This window comes from Osmerus eperlanus, chromosome 1 (genome assembly GCF_963692335.1).
Source record: "Osmerus eperlanus chromosome 1, fOsmEpe2.1, whole genome shotgun sequence".
NCBI lineage: Eukaryota > Metazoa > Chordata > Actinopteri > Osmeriformes > Osmeridae > Osmerus > Osmerus eperlanus.
The window spans coordinates 15869651-15896128 of NC_085018.1; the positions used below are offsets into that span (position 1 = coordinate 15869651).

Genomic DNA, 26478 nt, shown 5'->3' on the forward strand with positions numbered 1-26478 from the left:
CAATCGAACCTTCTTGTGACTACCCCACTATTTCCATCCCAAACCTTAACACCAGCCCTAGCCCCAACACCAGCCACAGCCATTGCCTAAACACTAGCCCCAGCACTTGCCTCAGCCCCAGCCCCAGCCCCCATCCTGTCCCCAGCTCCTCTGGTGTCTACATCAGATGCGACTTGGTGACAGGGCCTATCTGAGGCCAAGGAGCTCTGCTGTCATGTTGATTTATGGGAGCATCACACCACAACTTGTCCAAACTGAAGCCTGCAGTTCATTAATTAGAGAGCTGCGACTTTGAAGTCGGTAGCTCCGACAGTGTGTGTGTGTGCATGTGTGAGTGTGTGTCTGTGTGTGTGCACGTGCATGCTTTAGTAGTGTGTGAGTGTCTTTTTAACGTTTGGCTTAATTTACATGCCTTTTTTTTCCTCAGCTCCCCAAAAGGCTCTCAAAGGGGAAAAAAAAGACAGAAAATTCCCTGATTGTCTTTGAACTTCTTTTGACCGCACAATAATCATTTCTTTGTCCATAGTGATGCCTGTATCCGCGAGTCATTAACACGCATTGAACGGCCGCTGATGAGCAAGCCCTGCTGAACTGGAGGGAGGGAAGGAGAGAAAGAGAGGGAGAACAAGAAAGAAGAAAAAAAAATAGAACGCGGGCAACAAAGCTGGGAGCGCTCCCTCCACTGATATCTCCCAACTGCATGCCTCCTCTCCCTCCATTTCCATGTTAATTACCAAGGAAGCCTCTCAGATTTATATGCTAGACGTTTCCGCCATTCTCCAGCCTTCTTTTCATTATGTCCTACAAGGGGCTCATGCCAATAGCCCTCTCTTTGTTAGAAGACTCTTGTTTACCTAAGACAAATCAGCCCAAACATACATTATTGCGTCAGCCCCCGTCTCTAGAGCAGGAATAAATATTCTTGATTTAGTCCGTTATTACTGCTATTTACCCTCGGAGCCTACATGCTAATCAGAGGCGGGAGTGCTCTTGATTCTGTCTGAGTTTTCTCCTTAAACTGCAGCCTGAACAGATGGGTGATCTGAGGAGAGGAGGAGAGAAGAGGAGGGGAGGAAAGGAAAGGAGAATCGAAGGGGTGCAACAGAACACCCGTATTGTCTGGCTGGGGATAGTCTATGGGTGATGATGTAGATGATGATGATGATGATTTCAGCATACCTCTTTACTCTGCTTGCCGGCATGCTGCTGTTGGATTAGCTGGAGGTGGAGCTGTTCCTGCTGCTTCTTGTAGAACTCTTGGAGTTGCTGCTGCAAATACATGGGAGCTAAGTCTGAGTGGGGGCTCATCTCTCAACCAGACACACCTAAACCTGGTCCTGAGATGTGTGGCACGCTCCGGTTGCACACACACACTCGGGTGTGCAGTGGCGTAAAGAGGCTCTACTGAAGTGAGTTTGATGGCAGAGTAGATATGAAACCGACCGTGTGCATTTGAGTTTGTTGATGACAGCTGGTAATGTGGGTGATGGGTTGTGTGTGTTGTACCTGCTGTAACATGAGGGCCTGTTGCTGCTGCAGGAGCCCCTGGAGCTGCTGGGGGCTCAGGACCTGCTGCTGGAGGATCTGCTGCATCTGCTGGGGGGTTATCACCTGGGGTGTCATCATAGCCACTGACACTGGGACCTACAGTGCACGCACACGCACACACATGCAGACATAGACACACGCGGACAGGAGAGAAAGCGAGAGGAAAATGTGATGTGAGAAGGGTGTCGCGCTCACACCGGCCCAAAAGCACACAAGGACACATGATGTCGGGCACAAGGTGACAAACAAGCGCCGGTCCTGCCAGACGACAGTAAAGAAAGCAACGACACTATTTAGCCTGAATAGAGTACTTGTCAAGGCTGCAGACACTGCCTCAGCCACTCAGAGGAGACAGCGGAGGGTGGGCGAGCCCCTGCGCTGGTCTGGACAAATCACCTGGAGTGTCATCACGGCCAGCGCTGTACCCCCCCCCCCCCCCCCCCCAGCATTAATGACACCATACTGCACCCTGGAGAAGTAATGACACAAGACGGACAGGCCTCGGAACAAGCCTGTGGAGACTCTACAACCCCTGACCTTCAGCACAACAAGCCTCTCCAGCCTCACAGGACCACTAGCTATGCCCTGATTGCATGCGTTTGGTTCCCTTTTGTTTCGCGCTCATTGCTTTATGCAATAGTTCATACCTGTGAAGGCAAAGGTATATTTGTTTCAGCATGGGGGACTGTAATGTGATGTGAACATATTTCATGAAAACACTGTCAGGGGCAATTTATTGAAGTATAAATACAAAGCGCTGATGTGCCTCGAGGACCTGACTGAAGACACACAGGCCCCTAACTAACTAACAAAAAAAGGTGTGAGTGCATGACTCTTCAAAACAAGTGATTTGTTATGACACTGAGAGAGCCCCACAGTTGTCAGGGTGCCTTAATTGCTCCGGCGGCGTTGGGGATTCAGAGTGTGTCTGGATGCTGCCACTCACTGCTATGATGTGCGATACCATTAAAAGCTCCTTTCTGTGACATTTTAGTGACAAACAGCTACTGAGATGTACTTGATAGAGTCTCACATTTGCAACTGTTAACATGTCTCGGCGCTGGTGTGTGTGTGTGTGTGTGTGACGAGCTAAACCTGTGCTTTGTGTCTCAAAGGTGGACGTTGCTGGTTGATAGAGCGGACATTAGGGGTGACAGTTTGTCTTCACCAAGGTTACACAAATTGTGTCGCGGCCTCATAGCTAATGACACCCCTTTGAATTTTTCATGCATTTCTGAATGTAATTTAGCTGTTTAGAATCTATCTAGCTACTAAGGTGTTCTCTGACACACTCTGCATGCATATCACCTTATTCATTTTCCCCACTGTAACATAAAACGCAAACAAAGCAGGGCCATAATGAACAGCTTGTACTCTGAAAGGGCAGTGGTGTCAAACAGGACGACGTTGATGCTCTCTGTAAACTTCACAGAGAGCCGCGCGCTGCGGCTCTGCTCTGGGCTACGCTAGGCTTCTGGGCTACGCTAGGCTTGTGGGCGACTCCAGGCGTTTGTCCTCCTGTAGAGGAACTGGAGGAGGTCCGCTCCACCCTGGATGGGCACACTTCACATTTCTCATTTCCACCACGAGACGAACAGCGAGAGGAGGAAAATGCAATATTAATTCCCCTGGTATTACGTCTTAATATGCAGTCCATCTTGACTTTTTCACATGGCTTGTCCTGTCATTTGCATAGCCCAGACCCCCCGTTCCTAATTTCACAGTCATTATCCACTGATGTCCTTTTTTCTCAGCATCACTAATTTTGATGAACTATTTTGAAGGTCAACCAGGCAGCTTGTCTGGCTACAGTATTAGACCTATACGTGATGTGATAGATGTAGACCACTTTAAGTACGGCCAATGACAATTACCTCACACACACAGCGAGGATAAATAATAATGGTTCCTTTTTAGATGCTCTGTATGTGTTAAACTACATGAATTACAAATCTCCTTAAGCCTTGAAATGCTCTGCTTTACCATAATGTTGGGGCAGTAAATTTTCCAAGGGTTATGTTCACACGCATAATCTTTTTCTGTCTTTTTTTTATTATACGTCTTTGGTGTCACACATTTTATAGAATTTAACATTACGAAAAAGAGAATTAACACTTTAACACACTTTCACTACTTCTCAGTAATTTACTATTTCATTACAAATTGGATCAGAATGTCATTCAGTAAAAAAAATTTTTTTTTACACCAAACACATTCTACCACATCTTCGTTTCACACCTTGACATGTGAGCCTGGTTCACAGTTACTACTACAAGACCCCCTTCTGAAGACTCAGCCATGACAAGAGGCCATTACAGACAACATTTATTACCCATTACTACTGAGGTCATTAGCAGCGAGGGGGGATTGTATGCTTCTTAACCTATTGATCATTGTAACTACTACCATTTAATCCTGTGTTGAATGAGTGGAAATCTGGCTAAGCAAAAGGGCTACTAAGGGGCAAGGCGGGAGGGAGCACTTTGACTGAACAATGTTGCCCTGGACGGGGTGTCGGGCTCATTTAACGCAAACACAGGACCCGCCACTATTTGAAGCTCTCCCATCTGATGCAACTGGTTTTCCGTAGATAACATCATGAGTCCAGATGATCCACCAGAAGACATGGACATCTAAAGATGGAGAACGCTCTGTCTTTTTTCAAAGGGAGGTATGAGTTGAAGAGCCCCTCTGAGCACAGTTCTAATCTACCACGCCAATATGAGTGTGAAAAAGAAGACATTCTGAGCATGCCAGAAATAGCTGACGTTTATGAATTTCAGGAAGGTGTGGTACTCTCCAGGTGCCTCGCATACATAAACATCCAAGCCTGGAACATTCTCCCACAGCTGCAGCATGACTGTAGGCAATATACCAGCACAGGCCTGATGGCCAACACACATACTGTACACACATACTGTACACACACACACACAGGCATGGAAACATTAAAGCATGAATGGACAAATATACTGTATAATGTATTCTATATACCCTGCTTACTGCTGTCATTCTTTCTAATGTGAAAGCTACACTGATCAGTATAGATGAGAAATGCTAAATGCGGCTGTATGTTATACAAAACAACATAACAAATATTTTTGTAATTGTACAACACCTATCATCCTATTTTTTGTGTGTGTGTTTTTTATTAAGCTGTCCGTTTGTCCCCATAATGGTGACTGTAGCATGCAGGAGACCAGAGATGGACATGCTAATGGTGAGCACAGACACAGGCACACACACACACACATATACCGTATGTGTACACACACTGTGAAAGGAGCCACAGGACACTAAGACAACTTTTCTTTGTGCGTCACCACCTCTGAACAAGCATGGAGATGATATTCTAATGAGGAAACATGGGCTACACATCTGACGATGTTGGAAATTCACTGATTCAGACTTAATGAAGACACTTTCCTAGCACCGATCCCCCCACAAGCCAAAGGTCACATCGTGGTGAGAGAGAGTGGGGAAGCAGGCCGGCAAAGGGCTAGCCTTCCTGTGTGTGCTGGGGCAATTAAGGAGAATAGAAAGAGGAAAAAGAGCCCAACTTCAATGAGACCGTGGCAGACATTAAACTGGCCATGAAGAAACAGGTTAGATGAAGAAAAAAAGGATCATAATACAATTTTTATGTGCGCTCCCTGGTGTCGTCTTGTTTTGTAAAGGACATCAAATAGAATTGAGAAGTAGAAAATAACAAGCCCTTGAGAAATCAGAGGGGCCTGTCTGATTGAAGCTGTTGGTTGGTTTACCTTGGCCTGAGACAGTGGAATAGTAATGGCGCTGAGTCTAGAACAGCGTACGATCTCTAGCATGAAAATGTCTCCAAAATGAAGATTTCACGGGAGGCATTGTACTGAAGTGATGCATGAACATAATTAGTCCTCGACATGATCGGAATGACTCATTCTCCTTCAGGTTTATTGAAATCTCAGAGGTAGATATCATTTTAGATAACATGTCAAGCAGATTTGGCCAGCATAAAATAGGATTTAATAACAATTATTTCCTACAAATAATCTAATAGTAGTACGATTAGTAATAATTAGAATACAAATTCCAGAGGCAATAATAATAATTGATCAAATAAATATTGACAATCTCAGCAATGTGAAATGCATCTATTAAAATTGTTTTTATCAATACTTATTTATTGCTATGTGAAACAATCCCTGGCTATGAAATACACTGAGAGCAACAGAATACAGGACTGCCCATCCTGATTTGGTTAAGTTCTCTGTAATTCCTCTCTGTCATCTAAATTCAAGCTGCTTTAAAAACGTTTACAGTTCAGATAAACAGTATAATCACGGTCACATTTTCTTCCCATTTGCTATATATATTCTGAGAGGGGATCGAAGCTATATGCAGCAACTGTAAAAACAAATCTCAAGATTGCATTTTAATTAACTTTTAAACCACAAACAAACAAGTTTTCAGCAAAGCTACGCCAGTGTTCTATAAAACAAACAAACTACACGGCGAAGTGAGCAAGCCTCTCACCCTAACAATAACAGCTGCAAAGTGGTGGCGGCTCTTTCCCACACTCTGGGCAACCGCGACTGCAGGTGCCCACCGCTGAGCACGGAGCAGAGGGCATGGCCTCTGGTCTGACACACACACACACACACACACACACCGAGCCCCTTTCTCAAGAACCAAAGGGAGCAAAGAGCAGCTTAACAAGTCGCCTAATACTCACACAAATAATCACACAGATGTTTTTCTGTACTTGATAAATAATAACTGTCATGTGTTTTTAGTGATTTTTCTTTCTTTAATATTAAAACACAAAAATGCAACAACCAAACAGCAATCATTTCCTGAATAATAGGGTTTACCTGGAGAGATGGCAAGCCCCTGTTAACTGATCTCTTGTCACTCTTTTTGACCTTTCAAGCCACACCCCCTCATGCAGATTTCTAGGCACTTCCCCCAGTTTTAGACGTGGCACTAATAGACTAAGTCAGAATTTACAATCTACGACACCCCACATGCTCGCACCCAAACTGATGCCTGGCCACACCGTGGCCCCCTCTTCAAGTCAGATTTATAGTTCACCAGCTCAGCGCGGTTACGCAACACCGCGTGCCCTCAGATGCATTATTTAAGTGAGTTGAGATTTAATTAAGATCACAGCCTCTAAAATCCCCTTCAGATGAAAATTCACCCAAAGACAATGGCTGACATATCCTCATGCAGATAGTTTCCATTCTCTGCACAACAGCAACGCAAACCTAATCCTTGTTTCCATGACGGCAGACAAGGGGACCGCAAATTGTGTTGCTTTTGCTTGTGTTGTTGTCTTTTGTGAGTCACAAAGAAAACATGTGGCCAATAAATAATAATGAACAGCATAGGTAGTCAGCAGCTGGCTTCCAGCACAGCATGTCATTCAGAAATGTCTGAATCCAGCACATGTACTATATGAACACCTCTGCTTGTACTGTACAGGCGTCAAACACAGAACCAGTCAAAATCTGATTTTGTTTTGTATGAGGTGCCAAGTGAAAAACCGGAGAATAATAATAAAAATTATTTTCCAAACCGTGCTGTCAAACTTTTAACCCCAACCATCACTGGCCTTTGAAAACATGACATCTTCAGCGGTGAGATAATCTGCCCATGTGAAAAAGAGACGCTTTTTGTGGTCATGAGCCCTAAACAGTAATGCACCTTGAAAAATGAACAAAGGAATGTTTCCATGAAAAAATAAAAGGGAAAAAAAATTCAATCTTGCAAGTCGGGGGGCAACAGAATAGAGCAGCTGGTGGTTTTCTGTATCACCGCTAAACTATTCCCCCCCCCTTCTCTCTCTCCTGTCTCTCTCCTTCTCTCTCCCCCCCCCCACTACAAAGCAGTGGCCGGTCCTGTAAAGGATATCCCAGAGTGCTGTGGGCTCTGGCGGCTGCCCCCTGTGCCCCCCTCTCAGGATACCGGGCTAATATCTGGTTGCCTATGTCATGGTTTAGAAAATGACAGGTGCTGGCAGCCTCTCGCTTTGACAGGCCACTGCACAAATAACGGCCCTGCCTGAAAGGGCTAATGCACTACTAATGAACAATAAATCAACTTTGATTACAAACTGTCAACCCAATCAGCTCGCACTCCAGCTCTCCCAAACTGCGAGCCTCAGCGCAGCTGCATGGCATTACAGTGCACACGGGCTGTTTAGGCTTCTCCACCCCCCAGTCTGATCTTTACATTCTCTGCCCCCTCCAAGACAGACACACTCACCCACCTCTCAACCAGCAACAACAGCTGCTAAAAGCAACCACCTCTACTACGCTTGTGCCGTAGCTGGGTAACTGAACAAACATAAAAAGGGCACTGTCCCCCAAAAGGAAGTTGGAGCAAGTTCATACTGAGTGAAGGACACATGGGGCTCCCACATCCTGAAAGGATCACAAACAGTCTGTCCGCTGTCTTCTGTGGAACACCTCAGGGAGGGTTGGTGGGGCTCAACTCGTTCACCAAGAAATATGAGGAAGTTGAAAAGTGGTTCAACTGTTATCACCCACTACCACTCCCCCTTTAACACACATACACACCGGCACACGCACACACACTGCACAGCATACACACACTATGTGCTCAAACAGGTATAAATATTTCAAGAAGATTCCTTTGCTGACATGTAAAATGATTGCATCTCTAGCATGGTTTGGTGGTGACAGTGTCAAATATAGAGCTGTCCCTGCCTCTTCCTTAATGTCAAGTGACAGAGTGAGAAGAGGATCTGCCCCCATCACCTCCATGTCCCTCTCACTTGACAACTACACGCCTCACAAACACACACTAACCAAGTGGAGCTCATTTTACTATGTTGCTCAGTACTACAGAAATACACATACTGATTAAGCTCAGTGTGGGGTTCAGTTTAAGTTAAGCATATTAACCTTACACAGCATTTAACACTTCAGAAGTGAACTGACAGATAAATAAAAACAATTTTAAATACAATTAAACAAACAAACAAACATGTCCTTTGCCTTTCAGAAAACTTTCCATAATTAAACAGTGAAATGCACTAGATACTGCTTGACTGGTTAGACAGTCTCAGAGATGTAAACAAAGCAAACACAAAAAAAACAGTAACCAAATGATCCACAACTACTGACAAACATGAGCAGTTATTTTGTTTAAAACTACTTCAACTCAAAATCAAAGAATAGCTACAAAGTCAATGATAACCACTAAGATAAGCAGACATTATCTAAGCCCAAACAATGTAAAAAGCAGACAAGTCCACACATAAATCCCATGTGTTTGCTGGATCCTGCCTTCAGGACAAGCATGTACTCTGTCCCTATATGTGTAGCACACCAAATCCTAGATCAGTTTCCCTCTTAAACAAACTGCAGGACAACATTAAGCAATTACAATGATACAACAAGACCAGATAGAAAATAAGCCTCTATTTCTATTCCCTGGTCAAATTAAATTGTCAAGTTTTACACAAGAAAGCCGGCAAAATTGCAGAATCAATCATATTGACAAACCTGACAAACTCCATTTAGCTGGCAGGATAAACAGAGAGCTGGGCCGTGCGGTGTGGAGTGGAGCGGAGAAGAGCGTCAGTGAGAGAGAGCGTGCACGAGAGAGAGAGAGAGAACGCGAGGCAGGCGGGGCGGGCGGGCGGGCAGGCGGACGCTGCTGTGCTGTGGCGTCTCCAGCCTTCCTCGGGATACAGACAGATTGCACGCGCAAGGTTGCTCCCTGGCTGACAAGATACAAAACTATCCAATCAACCACGCCCTTCTCCACCAATCACAACCAGCCCCCTAAAACATAATCAATTCAAATGGGCCAACACAATAGGGTGCCGCGGGCCGGGCTGCAGGTGAACCCGTGCCTTTGTGTGGGCCCCCTTTAAAAAAAAAAAAAAGAGAGAAAAAAAGCCACAGTTGACGGCTGTTAACCCCTTTGACCTCTGCCAGGGCTCCGCCGTGCTATTGAAACAATGGAAGCCTAAAGAAAAGAGCCTACTAAGAGGCCCTTAATTAAACAACAGATAAGTAACACAGCTATCCAGCCGAAAGAGAGAAAGAAACTAGTCGGCTATCAGCCCTTTATTGTTTCTGATAAATGGAATTGTTTACAATGCAAGTACAAAGAGCAAAGCTCATTTTAAATTCTTAAACAACAAACGGCCATAACAACCGAGAGGCTTTCTTGTTGTTGTTTTTGTTTTGTTTGAGCCATGTCCAATATAGAATTTTAATTCATAAATACAACTTCCTGAGAATATAGATTAAGAAATATGTGTTATTTTAAAATGTTAGCTGTGCATAAACAAAGTTATTGTCATCCACCGTTGAACTAATTGTGCATACAGAAAATTATAATAGCATGTGCAACACAGAACATTATGATGTGTCTCTTCAACCATTACTTCTGACTATCGAAATTAATCCCGTAATTGTTTACCTGTACAGTACAGCAAACCTATCACTCACACCCATTCCAAGTCAATGAGGGGAATTACAGTAGCTGTCATGATATCATACCACACTTAACACCCCATGTGCACCCTAGAGAAGAGAGGGGAAAGGGGAAAACAGGAGCCTGCCCCCTACTGGATATTTATGAAATTACATAGACGAGAAATAATAGAAAAAAAGAATTTCACCCTACAATTATTCTCATATGTCAGCAAAGAAACAATCCTCAGAAATAAACATGTGGTGACTAATTTCTTGAAGCTACAAATGTATGAAGAGGCTTGATCTGAGCTGACAAACCGACAATCTAAGATGAAGAATAGATGCCTCTATTCTTAATAAAGCACCATCCTAGATTAACACCTCACTCTGTTAATCACAGCATCAATAACACAAATGAAAATAATGTAGCCATTAAAAAACCCTGATCATATCCATGTCCATAAAACCTTGGCCAAAAATGAGGGAATGCTGATGGAATCCATTCCAGTCCACAAATACACTGGTAAAATAACAGAAACCCTGCATAACATACCACTGCCCCTCATCTGCTAACTACTAACAACAAGCTCTGCTAAGCTTGGTGACCTATATAAATCATTGACTGCAAGACCTCAAGTGTCAAAAGTGACAATTCCAATACATATCTTAGTGAATAATTAAGTAGAAGAAAAGGCTCTTTATTTTCTATCTGACACACTCAGATAGCTCAGACAAAGACACACACAAGAGAGACACAAGCGCAAGACACACAATATACACTCTCGCACACACGAACAAACACACACAGACACACACACTGACAGCGGTCTGTGCTCTGGCCGTACTCCTCTCCCCAGCACACTCCCTGGGGGTGGCATGTCGGCATATTCTCAATAAAACACCTTCTTAGCAGTAATAGGCCACTGTTCTCATTTCAATGTTCCCAAAGGCCTCATGATAAATTTAGCAGACATACAGTTCAAGCCTTTCCTCTATTCTCCTCAAACGCTCTCTCTCTCTCTCTCTCTCTCTCTCTCTCTCTCTCTCTCTCTCTCTCTCTCTCTCTCTCTCTCTCCCTACCTCCCCTGCCCTCCCTCCCTCCTCTCTCTCTCTCTCTCTCTCTCTCTCTCTCTCTCTCTCTCTCTCTCTCTCTCTCTCTCTCTCTCTCTCTCTCTCTCTCTCTCTCTCTCTCTCTCTCTCTCTCTCTCTCTCTCTCTCTCTCTCTCCCTCCCTCCCTCCCTCCCTCCCTCCCTCCCTCCCTCCCTCCCTCCCTCCCTCCCTCCCTCTCTCTCTCTCTCTCTCTCTCTCTCTCTCTCTCTCTCTCTCTCTCTCTCTCTCTCTCTCTCTCTCTCTCTCTCTCCAACACTTTGCTATGGCCTGCACTGTGTGCAGTAATTACACACATGTATTGATATAATACACACTGTATAGATTTTACCAGCAACGTTTTACAACACACAGATAAGCATCAATATCACTGAGCCTCAATTTATTTTCACCCAGTGTCTTTATGGTAGTTTACAAAGACTACTGAATGATTGTGCTTCTGACAGAGTGGATGTAATAATAAAAGACACCATTTCCTGCCTGAGTTACAGTGAAAGTATGAGTTAATGTCTCGTCTGGCTACGGGACTGCTGTGGTCTTACTGCCGGGCAAAAGACAATGACACAACCAATTCCTATCACACAGGTCTCTAACACACAAGCATGGTCCGTGAATGGACTGCATGGCAACAATATTTAACCCACATGATACACACCCCCAAAAAATATTTGCAAGGAAAAAATGTTTGATGCTTACACTGAAAGTAACAATGGGCCTGTATAGTATGAGAAAACAAACATTGTCTCCATCTCTCAAATAAAAGTACACTACAGTTTACTGTACTGTTGATGTGCCGGGTGTGAGACTCCTCAAACAACAGCTGGCATATCCAGCATGTCAGAGTCTGAGGGGTCAGAATGTACCGGAACCTACAAACACACACACATTTGGCCCAATATATAGTTAGGTATTGTAGTAGTAGTTTATAAAGACACTGACACATACATAATAACAAATGAAATCAACCAATGTTAGAGTAAGTCTTACATGATGACATGTGTTAGAGGGATCTAATATGTATGGGTATGCATTTACTTTTCATTTCATAAGTCAGCATAGTCCTTATTTGCAAAAAAATATTTCCTGAGGTGATATAGCAGCCAGCGTACCAGCCAGCGTACCAGCCAGCGTACCAGCCAAAGCCTGAGTTTCACTGTGTTCCATCTGCTGTGGTTTTCACTTAGTCAAAACGAGAACTCTTTCAGCAATGTGCAAAATTAATTCAGGGGGTGGGGGAATTTGGGTCCCTATTGTTTGGTTGATTCGGTATTTTTGCTCTATATTGAGACACACAACACGTTTTGACATTTTGTTTAGGAAAGTCAAATGAAGGCAGTAGGTGAGTTCTGTATATAAACTGTGACATTGTTCTCCATCTATGTCATGGAGCGTCCGTACCAAACATAATCTGTCCTACAGGCGAGAAGCGACCGAGGATGTTTACTTTACAGTTGCCTACACATTCAGCCCCCGATAATCGTTCCCTTCCATTAGTTCAAGAACAACCACACCCAAGTCCAGAGCGGATAGGGTTGAATGCAAGGTGTGATCAGTGCAGAGAGGAGCGGCTGCATGCTGCATGCATGTTGTGCGGTGACGCGCCATGAGTCAGTTGGCCGGATGTTCCACACACAGTACGTAGATGAGGGTATTTATTACCAATTTGGCCTCCATTACATCCATCCGCCCATGCACCACCCCAAAGGGCACATGAATGACTCCCAACAACGCATGCTGACCTCAAGACACAGTGCTCAAGAAAGATGGGGGGAGCGGGGGGGGGGGAACGGACGACACATCAGGACTTAAATAAGGCAGCAGTGAAAGCGGCAGAATGGGCTTCCAGGTCTGTGACTGGAGTCCAGCCGACACTCCTCATCTGGCTGGGCGCTCCTAACAGGCCGGAGCAGCCAGCCGCCTGGAAGCAGGGGGGGGGGGGGGGGGGGGGGGGGGGGGGTGGGGGGGGGGAACTTGACTCTGACAGAATGATCCCAACATGCTTCTAATATCAGACAGTACACACAATGCATTTCTACATGATGACAAGAAGAACATGACGGGACAGAAACATTCTGATCTGTGGACGAGCGGGAAGGCTGGATCGCTGTTGTGTTCATTATTCCAGACAAAGTCACCTCAGAGCTACAAAACCATCACATAAATACAGTCCACATCACCTTGAGGCTTCTTATTAACACCGAAAGAGGGTAACAGACATCCTGCCTGCACACTCACCAAAGTATGTGATTTGATTCCGAATCAAATTTAACAGACGTTACACATACACAACAGGATCATGTTGTTATTTTCTATTCATGTGTTATTGTATCTGTCCTCATTTACTACATTTGGTAGACAAACTGGAGCAGACCAGGTCTATGGGTTCCGCACCTGGTAGGCTCATCTCTGATGTCTATTGTCCTGCTCTCTCAGCTGGCTTCTGTGCTTGGGCAGGGGGCCAGAGTGGGCTGGACATGGGCTTATTGTCACCTCGCCGGTGGGCTACCACCGCCACGCTGCTCCGTGCCGCGGGGGCGGCCGGCAGAGGAAACGTCTCGGAATGCCGCCTCCAATTGCCTGGGAGCGCTGGCCAAGCTCCAGCCTGCCGGCCCCAGCCCAGCACTCTAATGACTTACAGATTGGAGCGCTGTGGTGTACATGTGCCAGGACAATGCCATGGGTCTACTACAAAAACCAGTAGTGGTAGTAGAGGGAGAGCCAGCGGGTGCTCCTCTCCTGTCAGAGACAGAGGCTTGGACCCTGCATTCTGTCACACCACGCTCCCCCAAAGACCACAGATGAAGGATATGAACCGCACAGGAGGAGGAGGAGGGGTGGGACTTGAAAGGTTTTCATCATGTAAAACTGAAAAGACATTATCTTTTGACCTGGAGATGCCCTCTGTGAAACTCCACACAACGGTGTAGAACAGAGTATGTGTGTTTGTGTGCTTGTGTGTGTGTGTGAGAAAGATAGAGAGAAATAGAGATATAGAGAGATAGATAATAAAGAGATAAAGTACAAAGGATAGAGAGAGAGAAGGCTGCGTGTTTAAGTCACCAGGAAGAAGGAAATCTAGATAAGAAAGCAGTGTGGTTGTTCACATGTTTATAAGAGTAAATGTTTTGGGCCAGTCCTTTCCAAATTCTGAATAAAAATGTATCAGAATGTGATGACAAGGTGACTTTAATCATCAAATTAATCATCTTTCATTTGTATTCATTTGAATCAAGGAATTACTGTAAACCAGCACTGGTTTATTAAATACAGGGTGAAATGGAACTTATAAAAGCTGCTTTTCAATACTGTTTTATACTATTCACAAGCTCCAAGGACTTGCGCTTCAGAGAAATTTAAAGATGATCCTGGCAATCTACTTTCAGCAAGTATACACACAAGGGAGTTCAGTTTAGCCTGTGAGGTTATTTGTCTGCTACAACTAACAGTATTTCAACAAAAACATAATAAACACAAATCTGACAGCCTACACTGGCCAATATGGATTCAGATATCAGATTGATGTTTGGTTCACATAGACAGAAGTTTCTTGCTTTGAAATCTCCGGCTTGCTTTGCAGTCTCCAGACTACCTGCCTACAGTATACAAGTACTAGTGACATGAATAATGGAGGCTAATCAAGGCCAACATCCAGATCTGGAACAAGCCTAATCTGGGCATTACACTGATGCAGTGGAACCATGTTGACATAACATCTTCAGCCCAGCTGCACGTCACATAATCCACCGTAGGTGGTGGGTGTCTACCCAGGAAGCCTTGCAGCGTAGCATAGTTAACAGAGGAGGCTCCGAACCAATGCCACAAACGAGCCTCATATTTTTTCCCCCCTCTGTGGTGCGAGTGGACTATCAGTGAGGGTCCAACAGTGTTGTTCCTAATTACCTATTTCTCCACTCCTGATCCTGTGGCTGGCATAATTAGTTACCTGGGGCTGCAATCCAATTTGAAGTGATGACAAGAAAGTGATCCATGAAAAAGTAATAAGTTAAATCCAATTTCAGCCTGCCTCTAATTAAATGCACATGGAACTAATGACTCAAACCCTACCATTCCAGTGATAATGGTAATTAGCGGGGTGGGAGTTGCTTGCTCTTTTCCTGCACCACTGTAGGTGTGAAGCACGAGGTAAAGTGGCACGGACTCTTTTAATTACACGTGTCATTCTGTCAGTAATTTACTTGCTTTTTGACCAGTCAAGTATGTTTAGCTGCTTTCCAGCCTGCATTGCTGTTGTCTGTGTATCCAGACTGATTAAACGCCTCTGAGCCACACGCATATAGATGAAGGATCTTCGACATGTTTTTTTTTTTACAGGGGGTAGGATCCCTTTTCAACATATAAAACCAATAGCCATTTAATGCTGATCAAGGATTCTTGTGCTCGCCTGACTTTTTTGTCTTTGTCTTTAAAGCAGGTGACTTTTTCTTGATGCCTCAGATATTCTGGGCTTCATTATTTTTTCTTCAACTTGAATACGAATATATTGGAGTGAGTCTCATCTCCAAATGAGGGGAGATCCTACATGCCTTCCGGTGTCTAATGGGGAGATGGCTGAGATGAATGAAACCCAAACCAGGACAGCTCTACAGATCAGGTGCTTTTATGGGATGTCAGCTTACTACACTGCTCATAATTGTTGTCTCATGTCTTTTGATGACCCAGTCCAATTCAAGACAAATTCAGGCTATGGGTAGGACAACAGTGTTGCACGTGAAAGGGTCTTCCAGAGTTTCTCTGCATGGGCTGGTCCTCACTGAGGAATTAGAAACGCATTGGATGGTCTGGTGTTTCACTAATTGCTACCCTTGAGAGAGAGTGAAATGGCTAGTTCACCACTACAAGACCACAGACACACAAAACAAAAAAGATACTCTGCTTCCTCTCAACCCGATCACACACACACACACACACACACGTGTGCACACACACATACAGTATGTATTCATAATGCATCTAATTCATTTGTGGGTACAGAGGGGGTGTATTTAATTAGTAGAGTATGTCATTCAGAGAACAACTACTAAAAAACACGTGCGTGTTGCTTTTCATTAGGTTTCAACCTACAATAGCACAATGTAACATCCACCATTACAGAGCAGGCAATTTACCATGATGTTGTTCAGATACTACAGTGAGTCTGCGCTCCTCACTATCACTGGGCAGGGGAGGGGAGAGAGAAAGGGCCGGCTCTTTTTTCAGTAGCTGAGTGACAGGTTAGGCAAGCTCTCTGTATACATTAATAAATTAGAATTTTAATTTTGCCTTTGTCTGGGGGAGGTGGTCTACTACTTCAGTATGTACCAACAACTGGCTGTACACTGGAATCCACCGTGTGGCCTCCTCTGTTGACCCCTGCTGCACAATTCCCAGCCTGACTAGGGAAACTGTTTAGCTTGATCCTTTCAACTTCTGTGAATCCTGACAAATATGCACACAACTGAAAGGTCAACACAGTCATATTTCATCCTCTGGAGCTATTCCTAAGACATCTGCACAACAAAGAGGCTCTTTCACTACCTGACATTAGACCTAGACGCTACAATAGCTCATTAAAAAAGGGCCCCCTATGGGAGAGGGGGGATTGAATATTATATATACACACACATACAGGGCCTTCGTATGAATTACCAAATATGCCCTGAAGTCGTTTGCAATTTCACACTGAAACAAACAACCCTGCCTTGTTCAAACACAGATATGCATCTTGGATAGCTTAGACGGCTGATCAGAAATTAACGTAAATATTGCATCAGATTTGGAGAGTGGTTCCCATTCAAAAGAAGCAAAATAGCTTGACTTGATTCTTCTTTCACAAACACATTAAAGCCTCAGCACCCTTTTCTCTTCTATTCCCTTTTCCCCCCCCCGAGGCACCCCCCCCCAACCTGGTCTGCTTGATGACGCCCCCTGCTGCCAGTGGTGAAGAAGGTTTGAACTCAGCCCTCCCTCCTCCGATAGAAGGTAAGATGAAACGATGGGAACAGGGACAACAGGGAAGTCTTTGTGCCTGCACCACAGGCTCAGATCTGCTGGAGGACTGGGACACTCACCTTCCTTCTCCCTGTCTAACTCTCTCTCTTTCTCTCTTTTCTCTCTCTCTCTCTCTCTCTCTCTCTCTCTCTCTCTCTCTCTCTCTCTCTCTCTCTCTCTCTCTCTCTCTCTCTATCTATCCTCAACAAGACTCTACCAACAGCCTTGGCCCCTTTTGCCTAAGCTTATGCCTGGTTACAGGCGGAAAAAACATGGGTCCCATTCAGTAGAGGCCGACTTTAAACAAGACTTTTAGTTGGGAGTTGGACAATCTGTATTATTTTGGACTGTACTTACTCTGCATGGTACACGCTATTCTGCATTTTGATGCACAGTCTTATGCAATGAATGTGTCAGATTGTGATGTTAAATATGACCACACCTACAGTCCTCTGCTAGTCACAAATATGATAAGACAGTAGACTCTCTGTCTGCAGTAGTTCCTGTTTATGAGGAAGCCTGGTACATTATTTTCAAAAAGCTCATTACACTCTTGAAAGTTGGTATCTCTAGAATCATTGATCCACTCAAAACCAGTATTTTAACATGAGAATCAAGAATGAAACGTACCAGATGATAAGTGCAAAAAAGCTTTAGGCTCTAGCTGTGATGTGAACATGGCCTACATTACCATAGTGAATTCTAAAAGTACCTGCAGATTTTGGTGCTTGTCATTGGCTTTGGACGATTTGAGACCAGCGCTTTGTTGAGGCTGTAGTTGCTGTAGTTGCTGTTGCTGCTGCTGTTGTTGTTGAAGGAGGATCTGGCGAGCTACCTGGAGTGCCTGAAAAACAGAACAGAATGAAAAATGGTGAAACAAAGATTAATAACTACAACAGTGAACGTTTTACGTTCTACTACATGGCTTGAACTCTGGACAATATTTTGTTGGTTCACTGATAGATAACATAACAAACTGACCAATTTAGAACCCATATTGGCTCCTCTCAAACTAATTAACATTGTTTCCTCCAAGATGCGGACAGGGAACCACATTCAGGTGACAAAACAAATTAGCAGATATAAAAAAAGATGAATCAATAGCATCAGTTCAGAAAAAAATATTTTCTGTTGATAATCTGCACGTACAGTAAACAGAGAAGTTAGAGCGGCAGCCATCAGTGTTTTTTGATCCTGCTTTCTCTCTCTGTCATCCGCTTCCAGAAGGCAAATAAAAGGTTTATTGCAGCTCCAAATATCTGTTAAAGGACACGGCCTTCTCAGTGGAAAACAGTGCAGTCACATGTTTATTGCTCCAGCTACTCCCTTTTCCCTTACGATAAATAATCAAACATGCCATCCAGAACAAACAAAGCCAGGGAAGCTGGGAAAAACAGTGGTCATGAAAACGACAGTGATACCAAGAAAAGCAAGCATGTGTTCCCACAGAAATCTGCCAGTCTCACACCTACACCAGTAAAACATCTGAGTAAATAACTCGGCTCATTCTTTCCATGTTCCTCAGACGATTACTCCCACAATAAAACAAACAGTCGGGGGCACATCCAAACCCATCTCACATACAGCAGAGTTAACCTCCATTAGTCAATTATTTGATAAGTTATTCGATTCGTTAAACAAGAGAAAAGCACATGAAAAAGAACGCAGAGAAAGCTCATGGTGGAAAGTTAGATTGATGTGTGAACCAGACAGAGAGAGATGTGTGAGAGATTGCATGAAAGTGAGATATTCAAATGAAGAAGGCATGATGAAATAGTTCTAGGGACAGAGGAAGAGAGAGAAAAGAGGAAAAGGTGAAAGAGGGGATCGGTAGGCCAGTAGGAAAGCCTTATAGTTGTTCTGAGATGAGAGAGGGGAGTTAGTCTTAGAGGCTGGGACAGCTGTGTGCGTTTGTGTCTGTGTATTGACCCTCTAAAAAAACATGGCTGTGGGATGACATCATGAGGCAAGAATATGACCACAGGCTGCAGAAAGGCCACTCATAGTTTAAGCCCGTCTTTACAAACATGTGCTCTCTCTCCCTTCCTTCTACTCATATCTCCCTTTCTCCCTTTCCCCCCTTTCTCTCTCCCTCTCAATCTCTCAATGGCTCTCGTCTTTCACACAGACAGTGTGCGCTTGTCTTTTCAAGTTAAATCTTTATCATCATGCACTGTACTGCATGCACCTTGTTTTCAAAAGGGAAAGCCCCAACACCTACACATCTATATCTTTTCAAATGAGCGTGAGATTAATTCCCACACAAACAAGAAACCCCACACAATATTACAGAATTAACCAAAAAAAGCCATTTATAGAATAAATTACAAGAACTTGACACCTACTCACTGAAGATAAAATATTTTTAAGATATTTGAGGTCAATGGTTCTTATGCATGCAATAAGTAAGGGATTATGACATGGGTTATGACAAAAAGGGTTATCTTAGCTTTGCTAAAGGAGTCGTACAGAACGTTCATTCATAAACAAACAAAAGCTTTGTTTTGCTTGTCGAGACACATACATGCCTTGAGTGTGAACTGTCTGGTGGTTTACTGACTGGGGTGTTGGAAGGAACCAGGATATTTGAGTCAACAGGATATGATAGGAACTGGAAACAGTCATGGATGAAGACATAGGCTTCTGGGAAGCCCTTGCTTGCTGACTGTAATCATCTACAAAAGAAGTGTGGAAACAAGCCTACCCAGTGATCAATCAACAAACAAGCAGCAACCATAAAGCTACAGTGCAACACTGTATTCTCTTGTAGGGTCTTGTAAGTTCAACCCACATGAAAGATAAATCAATGAAAGCCACAGTACAGTTGGACAATAATCACATATTACTCATTCGGTGGGGACTATTTGTTTTCCCCCGATGACTTTACAAATGCAGTTTCAAAAGGGAAACACACAAAGATGAGTCAAAGACTTTGTCATTATAAAAATAATGAGATGAAGCGGCGAGCAGCTCCGAACCTCTGCTGAGTGTCTCCGAGGTGAGCTCTGCTCCAGACTCAGGAATGGCTTGTTGTTTAACAAGGCCACTGTAGATGGCTGCCTTGGAGAGGCCTAACACTGGGCTAAAATAACCCATTGTGAGCTGTCACTGTGATGTTTACACAGCTCCCTCTCCCATCTTCACACAAGGCCCCCTTCTCTCTCTCTCTCTCTCTCTCTCTCTCTCTCTCTCTCTCTCTCTCTCTCTCTCTCTCTCTCTCTCTCTCTCTCTCTCTCTCTCTCTCTCTCTCTCTCTCTCTCTCCTCCCTCCCTCCCTCCCTCCCTCCCTCCCTCCCTCCCTCCCTCCCTCCCTCCTCTCTCTCTCTCTCTCTCTCTCTCTCTCTCTCTCTCTCTCTCTCTCTCTCTCTGCCCCCCCCACTCTCTTGTCTCTCTCCCCTCCTTCCCTGGAATTCATCTCCTTTTGATCTCCTATTCAAAGGTACTGGGGCTTGATAGACGTACAAGTCTAAAAGCAGCTCCAGACGCCTGCGATAAACTGCCAAAGGATGACAGGCACGAGCATCTAAAGCCCAGACAGATGAGGAGAACAGCATGTTGTCTAGGCACTACAATAGCGCAAATCAAGAGACATATTAGGTGGAACTGATCAGATACAAAAACAGTTCAAAGATGGATAATGGTAACAGATGACTAGGTTACAGAGGCAGCAGAAGCCAGCCTTGCTATAGGCAAAGCATCTGGAGATCGAGAGAAAAACGGTGTGTTTAGAGAGTAATCTGAAGTTGCCCTTTTCATGATGCAAAGACACACACAAATGAGGTTCTGTTTTTAACTACAAAGTGAAACAGTACCTATAGTTGAAGCTGGTGCTAGACTTAAAACTGAGTTTTAGTCTGAGATAAAGAACACACAGATGAGTACACAATACACACGGATACTGTACACACACACAGAGACATACGACCCCCCCCCCCCCCACACACACACACACACACACACACACACACACACACACACACACACACACACACACACACACACACACACACACACACACACACACACACACACACACACACACACACACACAGGGTTAGCCCTTCAGGTACTTTTGATTAGAAAACACCCTCCGGGCCTGACAAGGTCTTATCAGCAACAAAGACATGCAATTTGGTATCCTTGTCATTTGCAATCCTCTTTAATTTTTCGATTTCAAATATGTTCAAAGTTCACACCTACCCCATGTAACTGAGATTGCCACAATAAACAATAGATGTCTTATCTGCATCTACTTTCACACTATATTAGTGAATAGAAACTGTGAAAAAGACAGGAGCAGCTCTTATGTCCCAGGGCTATCTAGCAATGATAAAGGAATGGCTAAGTACTGGATGTCTTTATATGCCTTCTGCACATGTGGATTATTTACAGGCTTTGAGTTTCCTGCTGTTAAAGCCAGTTCTGGGTACCATACAAATCCCTGTTCAGAGAATTACCACTGAGTCAAGTCTGTGCTTTGGTTCCCTCCCTCGCACCTTTCACCACAAACGGAGTGAGCTACGGTACTGTACACACATTTTGGCCATGTGACCAAGGCCAACCTTTATCTCTCTCTACATAATTCAGCTGACCTTGAGTAAATGGCAAAACACAACAAACCCGTTAACTGCAACTCAACAGTAGACAGAACCCAAACAAGCAGGCTAAGAGGAGAGAAGACCAGCACACAGAGCGAAATGGGCAGTCCCACAGTAGAAAACGTGCGGAGGAGGGATAAGAAGGAAGGACTGGAAATGGGAAATGAGGGTGTCATTAAGCGTGGCTGGGTTGGAAGCTGGACTGAGGGCCCCGTGTGTTTGTTCAGGGCCTTCATGAGAAGCCCTCTTCATTTCCTCGGACTCACCGTTGTCCTCTATCCCAAAGCAAGGGAAGACCTTGAATGTGTAATGGTTTCAAACAAATTGCTCCTAATTGCTAGAAGATGTGCGCGCAGGTGTAACGGGATCCCTGCGGCCATTGGGAAGACTGGAGAGAGGAGTGGGTGTGTGTGTCCGCTTCAACTTTGTGAGAAAGGGAGAGGGAAAGAGACACAGGTGGAGAAATAAAGAGAGAGTGTTCAGGTGTTTACTCAGTGGTTAGAGTTTATTAGACAGGAGACCTAGGCCCTCAGCCAGCCAGCAACAACACGGCTAACAGGTTAGCTCTTAATGTAGTCCTGATCTGCAGACAGGCCTCCCTGCTCCTACAGCTCCCTCTCTGGGGCCTCGGCGGGTTTTACACGGCGATGGCCTAAATGTCAAGGTTATCTACTTGACTTTCTGAGTGAGCACACACCTCAAACTCACCTGACATTTATGGGCCTGACCGGCCCCACTGTGTTTTAATGAAACGGAGGAGCCAGCGCTAGGCCCAGCCCAGCCACCTCCCTGACTCTCTCTGGCTCCTCCTGGTGTGGTGGCACAGAGGGCTCACTCTGTCCCACAGACAGACAACCTTTAATAGCACTCATTACACAGGCGTTTGTAAGGCTGCCTGGAACGTATTGAAGCTGGGGAAATGACTCATACTCGTTATTCAGTAGTAGTGATAGGAGAGGCAAGAGTACAGGGTTAGAGGGGACTTGAGTGTGCAAACATATACTGTAGTTATAGTATTCATTTACAATAACTGTCATTTTAATAGAAATGCATATTATTTGGTGGACGTTCTTAATCGTGTTAGCGGATAAGCAGGAGGGGGGATCATGTCTATTTATATTAATTGCGTTTTTTCTTGGCTTTTTTCAGTGTTATGGCCGGTATCTGCAATGCAAAGTAGGAAAAGGCTGGTTTCCCAGTAAGTATATAATTAATGCCATTTCCAAAAAGCCTCTCCACATGGAAAACAGGCCCCGATGTTCAAACCTCACACATTACAGGTCCTCAAAATAACACTCTCTAACCCATGTTTAGATTTCCAAACTAATTCCTGTAGAATACATAAATAAATCAATGCTTTAAATCCACTTCAAGCCATTATATTCCCTTCCTTTTCTGCACTTATCAACCAATATATTAATATTTATGACAACACTAAACATTTCAAATTGCCATGGTTAAACAATATAAAACATGGCAAGAACTTACATAAGATGCTAGCTGACTTCAATAAAAATGTAGTTTTGTTTGTTCCACCCATAACAGGTAATGCAATGCCTTGACAAACGTTTGAGAGAAAGGAAAGAAAAAGAGGGAAAGAAAAACAAGGGGGGAGACAAGTTGGGAACTGTGCATGTGGATAGAGGAGGGGCGGTGGAGCACTGATGAAGAGAGGGAGTACGGGGAGGCCGAGGAGGAAAGGGGGTGGGGGGGAGTGGAGAAGGGAGGGAGGAGAGGGGGCACGGAGAGGCGCAAGGGGGAGAGTAAACAGTGCCCCAGCAGGCGGTGGGGGCGCTCGGAGCCTGGTACGGGGGTGTGACCCCCAGCCTGGAGAGGTCAGCTCTGCTATGCAGGCCTGACAGCTTCCGTTTGCTGTGTGCTCCTCGTTTGTTTGGATTCTCCAGCCTTGCTTAGCCAGCGGCTTAACAACAGATGGGAAAAGAAGGCCTCTATTGAGAGAGCCCTGTATCAAAAATACACACGAGGAACCACACTCATGCCGCAGACCAAACAGTCCCCAACAAAGACACACACACACATACACACACATAATGGCATATACAGACACACACACAAGGTGCTGCCTGATTATAGCAAACAACTTCTTATCATGATTCAATAAAAGAGCAAATGTCCCTGTGAAGGCATTTCTGTCTCCGACATCCATTCAGCAGTTATTAAATTAATATTGTGTTTATTACTTCTTTAGTGCGGTGTAAAATCATAAACACCCTCCCAGAGTACAAGGGAAGCTGTCAACTAAATATTGTTTCCCTCATGAGCCGTTCTTCCACCTCAATTACGCCTTTCAACTTCACAGGCTCTGTATGATAAATTGGCAGTAAAAATCGTTCACATTAATACACCATTGTGCATCTGCTGCTAAAGGTAATTAAAGAAGTAAATGACTCATAAGAATAGACATATTAGCCACAAAATGAAAGGCAACTGGGCTGCTTCATAAAAAATATGTACCATTAAGATACTGCATTTTCATATTCGGGTAATCAGCTCCACTAGCCTGATGCTGATTTAATCCACTTCACTGAGAAGTCTATCAGTGCACGGTGGCGTGTCACTCTCTCTCCCATGCTAACCACCCGGCATTCTGCTCCAGCTACGCCGCTCAATAGCGCCCCTGAAGGCAGGTCACAGGCAGGCAAACCAGTCGAGGCCTTGCTTTTCATTCAGATAGAACCGCGAGAGACATTGAACATTTTGATAGATTTAAACAATTTAGAAGAAAAAAAGGAATGAAGGAAATCAGAGGGCAGGGAACAATGTGGGGCAGATGTGGACCGCCCCTCTCTCTGCCCTTTCTTTTCCTTCCCAACATGTGTCTGGGGGACGCCCATATAACTGCACTGAGCTTTCCATTTCCATTCCGTGTCTACGATGCTTTGACAAACTGGGCTTCTTAGTGTTGCATCTTTGTGGGAGGTGTTGCATCAGGTGGTACTGAGTGTAATGCGTGGGTAAAGGGTGCCTCCAAAACCCAGCATAAAACAAGGAGGATTCTGGGAGAATTATCGAGTGAGAATTAAGCCGTTTAGAAGTCCTTTCCTAGCTCTGCTGGCTTGACGTTAGATTTGATATAATCAATACACATGAGACTCACAGGCTATACTAAATTCATGTCTTTCTCAGATTTTTGTTGCACTAAATGTAGATTCTCTGCATTATAATCTGCTATAATCTGCCCAAAACTGCTTGAAAAACAACAGAGTTTAAGCCGACATGAGCTAGTTCATATGAACATGTTTGCGCTGTGACTGTTCAGGGCACTGCTCAGTCTGTGGATTGGTTGTCAGACTCCAGTGGAATCCTTCTGCTATAAGGATTGCTACTGTACTGTACGTTGCTTTACTGTCCTTGAAGGGCAATGATATGATGTCACCAATCAGTTCAGCTGAAAAAGGGAGGCTGCTGTTGCCTGCCAACAATGGCTGGCAGCGCCGCACGGGCCTTAGGGCGAGGATTTGTCATGGTGTCTGCCTCAGGAGATGTACACGATCCCTGATGGTTTCAAAGGGAAAATGCAGACAAATCACATGACAAGAAATGTTACTCTGCTCTGCTCTGGCGTTTAAGCCTCGGTCTGCCGTACACTCATCAAACATCATATTAAAGGCTCACATCAGGACTACACTGATGGTCTGGCCATGGCTGTCTCGTCCTGACCTGGCTCAGACAGCCACTGTAGTGGAGGTGCTGGAGGACGATTCCCAGTGTGGTGGGAGTTAGAGATACTCTGAGGGAGAATATTTCTATAAATCACTGGGAGACCAATTGGCCATGGCTATGGATTGAGTTGCAGAGGGGAGGTAGCTCCCTGGGAATAGCAGTGTCTCTGTTGAAGTCATTCCAAGATGGGTAATATGATCCCACAGAGCCAGAAATAAAAGAAGGGAGGAGAGAGAGAGAAAGAGAGGAAAAAAATCGGATTGCTTTTGCCATAAACTAGAGTAATCTCCAGGCTGGGTCTAGACATATCACCTCACAAGCCAGACTGGACTGAAATGCATCATGGTACAGAATGCTGTCAAAGGATGCAGATGTGAGTGAGGAGGTTTCTCTTCATGTTGATCTGGGATTATACTCACACCCCAGTGTGTACAGAACACAGTACGGGCTCAACTCCCAGTTCAGACTTCCCAGTTCAGTTTGGACGGGTGTCAGTACATTAACAAGTCATGGGGAAAACTCCTGTTAGTGTAAGCACTTTCAACACAACATCTGTGTGATTAGCATGCAGAGCGGAGCACATCAACTGAATTGGCCAGCTTCAATCTGGCGGAGCCACCTTCAGCGCTGGGCAGACATCCTGAGCTGCAGGCTTCAATAAACATCGCAGGAGAAGATGATCTCAACGCAAACTAAGTTATGTGCGAAGCTTAAAGGCCTTGCATAAACATGTGATGGAAATATTAAACAACACCAACTGAGACACAAAAAAACCAACCTCCTTAAATCACCCTTAATGGAACTGAACTAAAGGTAAACGCATCCTGATGTTAGCGTTTATAACGCCTCGCTATGTCCGTGCATCCTCGTATTGTTCTATGACATGAAAAGAGAAACACTGAGGAAGTGGCGAGAATGAGAGAAATCTAAAGTGAAAAGCAGACAGAAGCGGCCCAAACAACAAGCACTGCAGGAACCAAGGGCATGCGGGCTATAGAGCAGGGGGACCGGGCGGGAAATGACAGACTGCTGTTCAACTCCATTAGCTGCTATGTGAGAGGGGTGCATCTAGCAGCACACGACCTGTGAAGAATCTTAGATCTCGCTCTATCTTGG

The 26478-nt window shown here is 44.6% G+C and overlaps 1 protein-coding gene across 9 annotated transcripts in view; it reads right to left on the minus strand.

Annotated features, from left to right (window-relative positions):
- The window catches only part of foxp1b (forkhead box P1b), a 131587-nt gene that overhangs the window by 33674 nt on the left and 71435 nt on the right, over positions 1-26478 (minus strand). For 5 of the 9 annotated variants that reach the window (XM_062463561.1, XM_062463536.1, XM_062463544.1 and 2 more), the window contains 3 exons: positions 17794-17925; positions 1507-1644; positions 1180-1269 (listed from right to left, as the gene is read on the minus strand). In XM_062463561.1, the coding sequence (XP_062319545.1) occupies positions 1180-1269; positions 1507-1644; positions 17794-17925 (360 nt within the window). Of the gene's footprint in view, positions 1-1179; positions 1270-1506; positions 1645-9062; positions 9268-17793; positions 17926-18230; positions 18277-26478 lie in introns of those variants that run through there. The other 4 variants (XM_062463578.1, XM_062463569.1, XM_062463586.1 and 1 more) reach the window with 3 other exon arrangements.